At 47.2% G+C, this 14,211-nt stretch overlaps 1 protein-coding gene across 1 annotated transcript in view; it reads right to left on the bottom strand.

Moving 5' to 3' along the window:
* The window catches only part of LOC142652259 (cyclic nucleotide-binding domain-containing protein 2-like), a 47,295-nt gene extending 34,888 nt beyond the window's left edge, over positions 1 to 12,407 (bottom strand). Inside the window, exon 1 of the mRNA XM_075827907.1 lies at positions 12,335 to 12,407. Within this exon, the coding sequence (XP_075684022.1) occupies positions 12,335 to 12,388 (54 nt within the window). The 5' untranslated portion in view covers positions 12,389 to 12,407. The remainder of the gene's footprint in view (positions 1 to 12,334) is intronic.
* Between the last annotated feature and the right edge of the window lie 1,804 nt (positions 12,408 to 14,211).

Here is a 14,211-nt window from a genome sequence, read left to right on the forward strand (position 1 = left end):
ATTGGTTATATACACGCTGTCCTGGATGATGAGTGATTGGTTATATACACGCTGTCCTGGATGATGAGTGATCGGGTATATACACCGCTGTCCTGGATGATGAGTGATCGGTTATATACACGGCTGTCCTGGATGATGAGTGATCGGTTATATACACGCTGTCCTGGATGATGAGTGATCGGTTATATACACCGCTGTCCTGGATGATGAGTGATCGGTTATATACACGCTGTCCTGGATGATGAGTGATCGGTTATATACACGCTGTCCTGGATGATGAGTGATCGGTTATATACACCGCTGTCCTGGATGATGAGTGATCGGTTATATACACGCTGTCCTGGATGATGAGTGATCTGTTATATACACCGCTGTCCTGGATTATGAGTGATCAGTTATATACACGCTGTCCTGGATGATGAGTGATCGGTTATATACACCGCTGTCCTGGATGATGAGTGATCGGTTATATACACGCTGTCCTGGATGATGAGTGATCGGTTATATACACGCTGTCCTGGATGATGAGTGATCGGTTATATACACCGCTGTCCTGGATGATGAGTGATCGGTTATATACACTGCTGTCCTGGATGATGAGTGATCGGTTATATACACCGCTGTCCTGGATGATGAGTGATCGGTTATATACACCGCTGTCCTGGATGATGAGTGATCAGTTATATACACGCTGTCCTGGATGATGAGTGATCGGTTATATACACGCTGTCCTGGATGATGAGTGATCGGTTATATACACCGCTGTCCTGGATGATGAGTGATCGGTTATATACACTGCTGTCCTGGATGATGAGTGATCGGTTATATACACCGCTGTCCTGGATGATGAGTGATCGGTTATATACACCGCTGTCCTGGATGATGAGTGATCGGTTATATACACGCTGTCCTGGATGATGAGTGATCGGTTATATACACCGCTGTCCTGGATGATGAGTGATCGGTTATATACACTGCTGTCCTGGATGATGAGTGATCGGTTATATACACCGCTGTCCTGGATGATGAGTGATCGGTTATATACACCGCTGTCCTGGATGATGAGTGATCGGTTATATACACGCTGTCCTGGATGATGAGTGATCAGTTATATACACGCTGTCCTGGATGATGAGTGATCGGTTATATACACCGCTGTCCTGGATGATGAGTGATCGGTTATATACACTGCTGTCCTGGATGATGAGTGATCGGTTATATACACCGCTGTCCTGGATGATGAGTGATCGGTTATATACACCGCTGTCCTGGATGATGAGTGATCGGTTATATACACCGCTGTCCTGGATGATGAGTGATCGGTTATATACACGCTGTCCTGGATGATGAGTGATCAGTTATATACACCGCTGTCCTGGATGATGAGTGATCGGTTATATACACCGCTGTCCTGGATGATGAGTGATCGGTTATATACACCGCTGTCCTGGATGATGAGTGATCGGTTATATACACCGCTGTCCTGGATGATGAGTGATCGGTTATATACACGCTGTCCTGGATGATGAGTGATTGGTTATATACACGCTGTCCTGGATGATGAGTGATGGGGTATATACACTGCTGTCCTGGATGATGAGTGATCGGTTATATACACCGCTGTCCTGGATGATGAGTGATCGGTTATATACACCGCTGTCCTGGATGATGAGTGATCGGTTATATACACGCTGTCCTGGATGATGAGTGATCGGTTATATACACGCTGTCCTGGATGATGAGTGATCGGTTATATACACCGCTGTCCTGGATGATGAGTGATCGGTTATATACACCGCTGTCCTGGATGATGAGTGATCGGGTATATACACGCTGTCCTGGATGATGAGTGATCGGTTATATACACGCTGTCCTGGATGATGAGTGATTGGTTATATACACGCTGTCCTGGATGATGAGTGATCGGTTATATACACCGCTGTCCTGGATGATGAGTGATTGGTTATATACACCGCTGTCCTGGATGATGAGTGATCGGGTATATACACCGCTGTCCTGGATGATGAGTGATCTGTTATATACACCGCTGTCCTGGATGATGAGTGATCAGTTATATACACCGCTGTCCTGGATGATGAGTGATCGGTTATATACACGCTGTCCTGGATGATGAGTGATCGGTTATATACACCGCTGTCCTGGATGATGAGTGATCGGTTATATACACTGCTGTCCTGGATGATGAGTGATCGGTTATATACACGCTGTCCTGGATGATGAGTGATCGGTTATATACACCGCTGTCCTGGATGATGAGTGATCGGTTATATACACCGCTGTCCTGGATGATGAGTGATTGGTTATATACACCGCTGTCCTGGATGATGAGTGATCGGTTATATACACGCTGTCCTGGATGATGAGTGATCGGTTATATACACCGCTGTCCTGGATGATGAGTGATCGGTTATATACACCGCTGTCCTGGATGATGAGTGATCAGTTATATACACCGCTGTCCTGGATGATGAGTGATCGGTTATATACACCGCTGTCCTGGATGATGAGTGATCGGTTATATACACCGCTGTCCTGGATGATGAGTGATCGGTTATATACACCGCAGTCCTGGATGATGAGTGATCGGTTATATACACCGCTGTCCTGGATGATGAGTGATCGGTTATATACACGCTGTCCTGGATGATGAGTGATCGGTTATATACACGGCTGTCCTGGATGATGAGTGATCGGTTATATACACGCTGTCCTGGATGATGAGTGATCGGTTATATACACTGCTGTCCTGGATGATGAGTGATCGGTTATATACACCGCTGTCCTGGATGATGAGTGATCGGTTATATACACCGCTGTCCTGGATGATGAGTGATCGGTTATATACACCGCTGTCCTGGATGATGAGTGATCGGTTATATACACGCTGTCCTGGATGATGAGTGATCGGTTATATACACCGCTGTCATGGATGATGAGTGATCGGTTATATACACTGCTGTCCTGGATGATGAGTGATCGGTTATATACACCGCTGTCCTGGATGATGAGTGATTGGTTATATACACGATGTCCTGGATGATGAGTGATCGGTTATATACACCGCTGTCCTGGATGATGAGTGATCAGTTATATACACGCTGTCCTGGATGATGAGTGATCGGTTATATACACCGCTGTCCTGGATGATGAGTGATCGGTTATATACACGCTGTCCTGGATGATGAGTGATCGGTTATATACACCGCTGTCCTGGATGATGAGTGATCAGTTATATACACGCTGTCCTGGATGATGAGTGATCGGTTATATACACGCTGTCCTGGATGATGAGTGATTGGTTATATACACCGCTGTCCTGGATGATGAGTGATCGGTTATATACACCGCTGTCCTGGATGATGAGTGATCGGTTATATACACCGCTGTCCTGGATGATGAGTGATCGGTTATATACACTGCTGTCCTGGATGATGAGTGATCGGTTATATACACTGCTGTCCTGGATGATGAGTGATCGGTTATATACACGCTGTCCTGGATGATGAGTGATCAGTTATATACACCGCTGTCCTGGATGATGAGTGATCGGTTATATACACCACTGTCCTGGATGATGAGTGATCGGTTATATACACCGCTGTCCTGGATGATGAGTGATCGGTTATATACACGCTGTCCTGGATGATCAGTGATCGGTAATATACACCGCTGTCCTGGATGATGAGTGATCGGTTATATACACCGCTGTCCTGGATGATGAGTGATCGGTTATATACACGGCTGTCCTGGATGATGAGTGATCGGTTATATACACCGCTGTCCTGGATGATGAGTGATCGGTTATATACACCGCTGTCCTGGATGATGAGTGATCGGTTATATACACCGCTGTCCTGGATGATGAGTGATTGGTTATATACACCCTGTCCTGGATGATGAGTGATCGGTTATATACACCGCTGTCCTGGATGATGAGTGATCGGTTATATACACCGCTGTCCTGGATGATGAGTGATCGGTTATATACACCGCTGTCCTGGATGATGAGTGATCGGTTATATACACCGCTGTCCTGGATGATGAGTGATCGGTTATATACACCACTGTCCTGGATGATGAGTGATCGGGTATATACACCGCTGTCCTGGATGATGAGTGATCGGTTATATACACCGCTGTCCTGGATGATGAGTGATCGGTTATATACACCGCTGTCCTGGATGATGAGTGATCGGTTATATACACGCTGTCCTGGATGATGAGTGATCGGTTATATACACCGCTGTCCTGGATGATGAGTGATCGGTTATATACACCGCTGTCCTGGATGATGAGTGATCTGTTATATACACGCTGTCCTGGATGATGAGTGATCGGTTATATACACGCTGTCCTGGATGATGAGTGATCGGTTATATACACCGCTGTCCTGGATGATGAGTGATCGGTTATATACACGCTGTCCTGGATGATGAGTGATCGGTTATATACACCGCTGTCCTGGATGATGAGTGATCAGTTATATACACGCTGTCCTGGATGATGAGTGATCGGTTATATACACCGCTGTCCTGGATGATGAGTGATCGGTTATATACACGCTGTCCTGGATGATGAGTGATCGGTTATATACACCGCTGTCCTGGATGATGAGTGATCTGTTATATACACCGCTGTCCTGGATGATGAGTGATCAGTTATATACACCGCTGTCCTGGATGATGAGTGATCGGTTATATACACTGCTGTCCTGGATGATGAGTGATCGGTTATATACACGCTGTCCTGGATGATGAGTGATCGGTTATATACACCGCTGTCCTGGATGATGAGTGATCTGTTATATACACCGCTGTCCTGGATGATGAGTGATCGGTTATATACACCTCTGTCCTGGATGATGAGTGATCGTTTATATACACCGCTGTCCTGGATGATGAGTGATCGGTTATATACACGGCTGTCCTGGATGATGAGTGATCATTATATACACCGCTGTCCTGGATGATGAGTGATCGGTTATATACACTGCTGTCCTGGATGATGAGTGATCGGTTATATACACCGCTGTCATGGATGATGAGTGATCAGTTATATACACCGCTGTCCTGGATGATGAGTGATCGGTTATATACACTGCTGTCCTGGATGATGAGTGATCGGTTATATACACGCTGTCCTGGATGATGAGTGATCGGTTATATACACGCTGTTCTGGATGATGAGTGATCAGTTATATACACCGCTGTCCTGGATGATGAGTGATTGGTTATATACACCGCTGTCCTGGATGATGAGTGATCAGTTATATACACGCTGTCCTGGATGATGAGTGATCGGGTATATACACCGCTGTCCTGGATGATGAGTGATCAGTTATATACACCGCTGTCCTGGATGATGAGTGATCGGTTATATACACCGCTGTCCTGGATGATGAGTGATCGGTTATATACACCGCTGTCCTGGATGATGAGTGATCGGTTATATACACGCTGTCCTGGATGATGAGTGATCGGTTATATACACGCTGTCCTGGATGATGAGTGATCGGTTATATACACCGCTGTCCTGGATGATGAGTGATCGGTTATATACACCGCTGTCCTGGATGATGAGTGATCTGTTATATACACGCTGTCCTGGATGATGAGTGATCGGTTATATACACGCTGTCCTGGATGATGAGTGATCGGTTATATACACCGCTGTCCTGGATGATGAGTGATCGGTTATATACACGCTGTCCTGGATGATGAGTGATCATTATATACACCGCTGTCCTGGATGATGAGTGATCGGTTATATACACTGCTGTCCTGGATGATGAGTGATCGGTTATATACACGGCTGTCCTGGATGATGAGTGATCATTATATACACCGCTGTCCTGGATGATGAGTGATCGGTTATATACACCGCTGTCATGGATGATGAGTGATCAGTTATATACACCGCTGTCCTGGATGATGAGTGATCGGTTATATACACTGCTGTCCTGGATGATGAGTGATCGGTTATATACACTGCTGTCCTGGATGATGAGTGATCGGTTATATACACCGCTGTCCTGGATGATGAGTGATCGGTTATATACACTGCTGTCCTGGATGATGAGTGATCGGTTATATACACCGCTGTCCTGGATGATGAGTGATCGGTTATATACACCGCTGTCCTGGATGATGAGTGATCGGTTATATACACCGCTGTCCTGGATGATGAGTGATCGGTTATATACACCGCTGTCCTGGATGATGAGTGATCGGTTATATACACGGCTGTCCTGGATGATGAGTGATCGGTTATATACACTGCTGTCCTGGATGATGAGTGATCGGTTATATACACCGCTGTCCTGGATGATGAATGATCGGTTATATACACCGCTGTCCTGGATGATGAGTGATCGGTTATATACACGCTGTCCTGGATGATGAGTGATCGGTTATATACACGCTGTCCTGGATGATGAGTGATCGGTTATATACACGCTGTCCTGGATGATGAGTGATCGGTTATATACACCGCTGTCCTGGATGATGAGTGATCGGTTATATACACGGCTGTCCTGGATGATGAGTGATCGGTTATATACACGCTGTCCTGGATGATGAGTGATCGGTTATATACACGCTGTCCTGGATGATGAGTGATCGGTTATATACACGCTGTCCTGGATGATGAGTGATCGGTTATATACACCGTTGTCCTGGATGATGAGTGATCGGTTATATACACCGCTGTCCTGGATGATGAGTGATCGGGTATATACACCGCTGTCCTGGATGATGAGTGATCGGTTATATACACCGCTGTCCTGGATGATGAGTGATCGGTTATATACACGCTGTCCTGGATGATGAGTGATCGGTTATATACACGCTGTCCTGGATGATGAGTGATCGGTTATATACACCGCTGTCCTGGATGATGAGTGATCGGTTATATACATGCTGTCCTGGATGATGAGTGATCGGTTATATACACTGCTGTCCTGGATGATGAGTGATCGGTTATATACACCGCTGTCCTGGATGATGAGTGATCGGTTATATACACCGCTGTCCTGGATGATGAGTGATCGGTTATATACACGGCTGTCCTGGATGATGAGTGATCGGTTATATACACCGCTGTCCTGGATGATGAGTGATCGGTTATATACACCGCTGTCCTGGATGATGAGTGATCGGTTATATACACCGCTGTCCTGGATGATGAGTGATCGGTTATATACACCGCAGTCCTGGATGATGAGTGATCGGTTATATACACCGCTGTCCTGGATGATGAGTGATCGGTTATATACACGCTGTCCTGGATGATGAGTGATCGGTTATATACACCGCTGTCCTGGATGATGAGTGATCGGTTATATACACGCTGTCCTGGATGATGAGTGATCAGTTATATACACCGCTGTCCTGGATGATGAGTGATCGGTTATATACACCGCTGTCCTGGATGATGAGTGATCGGTTATATACACCGCTGTCCTGGATGATGAGTGATCGGTTATATACACGCTGTCCTGGATGATGAGTGATCGGTTATATACACCGCTGTCCTGGATGATGAGTGATCGGTTATATACACCGCTGTCCTGGATGATGAGTGATCGGTTATATACACGCTGTCCTGGATGATGAGTGATCGGTTATATACACCGCTGTCCTGGATGATGAGTGATCGGTTATATACACGCTGTCCTGGATGATGAGTGATCGGTTATATACACGCTGTCCTGGATGATGAGTGATCGGTTATATACACCGCTGTCCTGGATGATGAGTGATCGGTTATATACACCGCTGTCCTGGATGATGAGTGATCGGTTATATACACGCTGTCCTGGATGATGAGTGATCGGTTATATACACCGCTGTCCTGGATGATGAGTGATCGGTTATATACACCGCTGTCCTGGATGATGAGTGATCGGTTATATACACCGCAGTCCTGGATGATGAGTGATCGGTTATATACACCGCTGTCCTGGATGATGAGTGATCGGTTATATACACGCTGTCCTGGATGATGAGTGATCGGTTATATACACGCTGTCCTGGATGATGAGTGATCGGTTATATACACTGCTGTCCTGGATGATGAGTGATCGGTTATATACACGCTGTCCTGGATGATGAGTGATCGGTTATATACACGCTGTCCTGGATGATGAGTGATCGGTTATATACACGCTGTCCTGGAGGATGAGTGATCTGTTATATACACCGCTGTCCTGGATGATGAGTGATCGGTTATATACACCGCTGTCCTGGATGATGAGTGATCGGTTATATACACCGCTGTTCTGGATGATGAGTGATCGGTTATATACACCGCTGTTCTGGATGATGAGTGATCGGTTATATACACCGCTGTCCTGGATGATGAGTGATCGGTTATATACACGCTGTCCTGGATGATGAGTGATCGGTTATATACACCGCTGTCCTGGATGATGAGTGATCGGTTATATACACCGCTGTCCTGGATGATGAGTGATCGGTTATATACACGCTGTCCTGGATGATGAGTGATCGGTTATATACACCGCTGTTCTGGATGATGAGTGATCGGTTATATACACGCTGTCCTGGATGATGAGTGATCGGTTATATACACGCTGTCCTGGATGATGAGTGATCGGTTATATACACGCTGTCCTGGATGATGAGTGATTGGTTATATACACGCTGTCCTGGATGATGAGTGATCGGTTAAATACACTGCTGTCCTGGATGATGAGTGATCGGTTATATACACCGCTGTCCTGGATGATGAGTGATCGGTTATATACACGCTGTCCTGGATGATGAGTGATCGGTTATATACACCGCTGTCCTGGATGATGAGTGATCGGTTATATACACCGCTGTCCTGGATGATGAGTGATCGGGTATATACACCGCTGTCCTGGATGATGAGTGATCGGTTATATACACCGCTGTCCTGGATGATGAGTGATCGGTTATATACACGCTGTCCTGGATGATGAGTGATTGGTTATATACACGCTGTCCTGGATGATGAGTGATCGGTTAAATACACTGCTGTCCTGGATGATGAGTGATCGGTTATACATGTGATGAGTGCTGCTTGGATATGGGGGAGATGGGAGGATTACCTGTGGGCTGGACGAGCCTTGTAAGTGTCTGGGTATCTGAAGGCAATGAGTGTCTCCTCGTCCAGCAATCACCTAATACTCAGAGCAGGGCAGGGACGTCGAATTCACAGTGTCTTCCCTGCAGCCAGTCAGCAGGCTCAGAAGGTTTTATTGTACAGGATTCTGCTGGTGGATTTATGAGGGACTGATTATGATATTAAAGAGTTTGTCAGGTTTAGAAAATCTCATTTTCAAATATCCTATTAGAGAATTCTAGGTTTATATTGGGGAGGAGGGTCCCACTTATCCATCGAGCAGAGCGGAGAGCCGCACGTCTGTGCTTTCCATTCATTTCAGTGACAGCTGTGTAATACTTAATTTCCCCTGTGGTGGAGCTGCAGGCTTTTTGAACACTTTCTGCCCAATCCCTCCGACACCCGGTGATCAGCTCCAGAGAAAACGCACCATACAGGCAGCCCATACAGGTGTGGCCCCTGGACAGGAGGGGCCCATTCCACATTGGTCTTGTCCCCATTTCAATGGGGGGGTAATAACTTGTCCGGGGATGTGGTCTCCACAGGGGCTGCAATGTTAGCCACCGAAGTAAAAAGTCATAAAAATGGGATGGGGACACCAGGACCTCCTGTTGCAGGTGCTGAAGAGTGCGGTGGTGTCAAGCAGCAACTGAAAGGGGCCTCATTTTTATCTTTGCAATGGGGCCCAACCACCATCTATGTAAGCAGCAGCATCAGCTTATTGTTGGGGGAGCCTACTGACAAAAAGACATTTCCCCCACCCCAGAAGAGAATTGCCATTTATGCCGTTGCCTCGTATGTAATTGTAGGTTCTACAAGTTTAACCCTTCAGTACATGGAATTTACACAAATTGTTCCATCGGATGTATCGGGTGACGAGCTTAGTGATCATGTAATTAACCTACAACCCGCAGATCATGTGACCAGAGCGCACCTGTAATAAGAGCGGTCGTATATCCAGCCGGCCGAGGTCATGTGGGATGACTGGGCCGGTACCCCTAGGGCAGCCATGAGGGTCAGAGGTCACGTCACACTCAGGGCCTCAGTGATGTCATTATTACAGCTCTCTAATAGAGCGCGCAGGAGAGCGTAACGGAGCGTCGCTGCACATACATGATCCACGACGCTCCGCGGTAACCTGTCACACGGTATAATATGGTGTAACTAAGGCTATGTTCACAACTATGGCGCGGTTTCTGTAGATATGTCATACGACGGATATCGCCGGCGCCCGAACGACCCATAAAGACTTATAATGGGGTCCGTCGTTTTGATTGGATAAATAGCGCTGCATGCAGATATTCCTCCTGCCAAACCTGACCAAATCTGCCTACAGATGTGAACAGAGCCTTAAATGTACAGAACAAACATCCAACAATGTGTAAACTAATAAAAATCTAAACAAGATTGAATAAAATTCAACTAATAAATATAAAAAAAATCCAAAAAGAAAAAAATGTCATAAAACAAGTTAGAAATAAAATGATCCAAAAATATATAAATAATACAAATGTCAAAATAAAAAATATAAATACAATTTCCAAGGATAAAAGAAATAAAGAAAACGGGGGAAAGAAAAAATGATATATTATTAGGGGTATCAATGACCATTGACTGAAAATGTGAATATCCAAAAATATCTGAAATCTAATAAAGCAAAAGTGAAGAATTGGAATATTTCTAAATATATCTAAAAAAACCAAATATCAAATAAAGATAAAACATCAATAACAAAATAAATGAATATCCGTCAATAAGTAAAACTATAGATAAAATAAAATGTGAATAAATGGCTACAGGGTCGCAGGTCACGCGGCCGACAATCGCTCCCTCCTGTCCTGATATCTGTTACAATGTATCAGGTGACATGTATCAGTCTGGACTACAGAGGATTGTATAAACTAGATACAATTGCAACAAACCCTCAGCTGTGAGAAGTATTAGGTCTGTAGAGGTTTGCAGCCTCTTAGTGTAAACAAGAATATTCCCATTCACTGACAGCAAACGGAGATCTTAAAAATTGTGACGCATTAAAAACAAATGACATTAGAGAGTAGTAGAACATTGTACGGTGCTTGTTCTTTATTTACATGGGACTGCACATGTTCTACATCGTCGTAATTCCAGACATCAATAATGAATAATATTTTATTTTATCCTTCAGATCTGAGTGATAAATTGTGCAGAACCAACGAGGCAGCGGAGAGAAAATGTCTCAGGACGCTGGCAGAAAAGAAAGCAGCAGGTGAGTCAGGAGCAGCACAGGGGGCTAAGAAGGCAGCACAGGGGCTCAGTAGGCAGTGCGGGGGCTCAGTGGGCAGTGCGGGTGCTCAATAGGCAGCGCAGGGGCTCAGTGGGCAGTGCGGGGGCTCAGTAGGCAGCGCAGGGGCTCAGTGGGCAGTGCGGGGGCTCAATGGGCAGTGTGTGGGCTCAGTGGGCAGTGTGGGGGCTCAGTAGGCAGCGCAGGGGCTCAGTGGGCAGTGCGGGGGCTCAATGGGCAGTGTGTGCGCTCAGTGGGCAGTGCGGGGGCTCAGTAGGCAGTGCGGGAGCTCAGTAGGCAGCGTAGGCGCTCAGTGGGCAGTGCGGGGGCTCAGTAGGCAGTACAGTGGGTCTGGTGGCTCAGTGGGCAGTGCGGGGGCTCAGTGGGCAGTGCGGGGGCTCAGTAGGCAGTGCGGGGGCTCAGAAGGCAGTGCGGGGGCTCAGTAGGCAGTGCGGGGGCTCAGTAGGCAGTGCGGGGGCTCAGTGGGCAGTGCGGGGGCTCAGTAGGCAGTGCGGGGGCTCAGTAGGCAGTGCGGGGGCTCAGTAGGCAGTGCAGTGGTCAGGTGGCTCAGTGGGCAGTGCGGGGGCTCAGTAGGCAGTGCGGGGGCTCAGTAGGCAGTGCGGGGGCTCAGTAGGCAGTGCGGGGGCTCAGTAGGCAGTGCAGTGGTCCGGTGGCTCAGTGGGCAGCACTGTTTACTTGCAGCACTGGGGTCCTGGATTAAAAGCCGACATCTGCACAGAGTTTGTGGGTTCTCTCTGTATTTGTAGGGGAATTCAGATTGTGAGCCCCACATGAGACTTCTGTACAGCGCTGGGGAATATGTTGGCGCTATATAAGCAATATAACTATGTACCCTCTGCCTGGCAGATCACCCACTAGTAGCCGGGGACCATGCATATAATACATGCCACAGAGGAATGAGTCCCAGCCCCCCAGTCCCTGTACCTTACACCTCATCCTGCTGTCGGGGGATACGTCCAGAGTCTCTGCCGGTGACATGAAGCTGCTGCTGCTGCGCCTCCTGTATGTCCGGTCTGCCAGACGTCTCCTAGAGCCACACACTTCCTGCACAGACCACACACCAGCCAGAGGGTGATGGGCACTACTACCCCCACCTGTCTCACTGGCCGGACAACTCCCGCTCATTATCTACTTAGCTGCTTTACAGCCAATATTAATATATGGGGACGACTGACAAAAACAGAGACCCCCAAAACTAAGCTCTTATGGTCAGCAGGGTCCTCTCTCCTGTAGAGTGTAAGCTCTTATGGTCAGCAGTGTCCTCTCTCCTGTAGAGTGTAAGCTCTTATGGTCAGCAGTGTCCTCTCTCCTGTAGAGTGTAAGCTCTTATGGTCAGCAGGGTCCTCTCTCCTGTAGAGTGTAAGCTCTTATGGTCAGCAGGGTCCTCTCTCCTGTAGAGTGTAAGCTCTTATGGTCAGCAGTGTCCTCTCTCCTGTAGAGTGTAAGCTCTTATGGTCAGCAGTGTCCTCTCTCCTGTAGAGTGTAAGCTCTTATGGTCAGCAGTGTCCTCTCTCCTGTAGAGTGTAAGCTCTTATGGTCAGCAGTGTCCTCTCTCCTGTAGAGTGTAAGCTCTTATGGTCAGCAGTGTCCTCTCTCCTGTAGAGTGTAAGCTCTTATGGTCAGCGGTGTCTCTCCTGTAGAGTGTAAGCTCTTATGATCAGCAGTGTCCTCTCTCCTGTAGAGTGTAAGCTCTTATCATCAGCAGTGTCCTCTCTCCTGTAGAGTGTAAGCTCTTATGGTCAGCAGTGTCCTCTCCTGTAGAGTGTAAGCTCTTATGGTCAGCAGTGTCCTCTCTCCTGTAGAGTGTAAGCTCTTATGATCAGCAGGGTCCTCTCTCCTGTAGAGTGTAAGCTCTTATGGTCAGCAGGGTCCTCTCTCCTGTAGAATGTAAGCTCTTATGATCAGCAGTGTCCTCTCTCCTGTAGAGTGTAAGTTCTTATGGTCAGCAGGGTCCTCTCTCCTGTAGAGTGTAAGCTCTTATGATCAGCGGGGTCCTCTCTCCTGTAGAGTGTAAGTTCTTATGGTCAGCAGGGTCCTCTCTCCTGTAGAGTGTAAGCTCTTATGATCAGCGGGGTCCTCTCTCCTGTAGAGTGTAAGCTCTTATGATCAGCGGGGTCCTCTCTCCTGTAGAGTGTAAGCTCTTATGGTCAGCAGTGTCCCCTCTCCCGTAGAGTGTAAGCTCTTATGATCAGCGGGGTCCTCTCTCCTGTAGAATGTAAGCTCTTATGATCAGCAGTGTCCTCTCTCCTGTAGAGTGTAAGCTCTTATGGTCAGCAGTGTCCTCTCTCCTGTAGAGTGTAAGCTCTTATGGTCAGCGGGGTCCTCTCTCCTGTAGAGTGTAAGCTCTTATGATCAGCCGGGTCCTCTCTCCTGTAGAGTGTAAGCTCTTATGATCAGCGGGGTCCTCTCTCCTGTAGAGTGTAAGTTCTTATGGTCAGCAGGGTCCTCTCTCCTGTAGAGTGTAAGCTCTTATGATCAGCGGGGTCCTCTCTCCTGTAGAGTGTAAGCTCTTATGGTCAGCAGTGTCCTCTCTCCTGTAGAGTGTAAGCTCTTATGGTCAGCAGGGTCCTCTCTCCTGTAGAGTGTAAGCTCTTATGATCAGCGGGTCCTCTCTCCTGTAGAGTGTAAGTTCTTATGGTCAGCAGGGTCCTCTCTCCTGTAGAGTGTAAGCTCTTATGATCAGCCGGGTCCTCTCTCCTGTAGAGTGTAAGCTCTTATGGTCAGCAGTGTCCTCTCTCCTGTAGAGTGTAAGCTCTTATGGTCAGCAGGGTCCTCTCTCCTGTAGAGTGTAAGCTCTTATC

This window comes from Rhinoderma darwinii, chromosome 5 (genome assembly GCF_050947455.1).
Source record: "Rhinoderma darwinii isolate aRhiDar2 chromosome 5, aRhiDar2.hap1, whole genome shotgun sequence".
NCBI classification, from domain to species: Eukaryota; Metazoa; Chordata; class Amphibia; order Anura; family Rhinodermatidae; genus Rhinoderma; species Rhinoderma darwinii.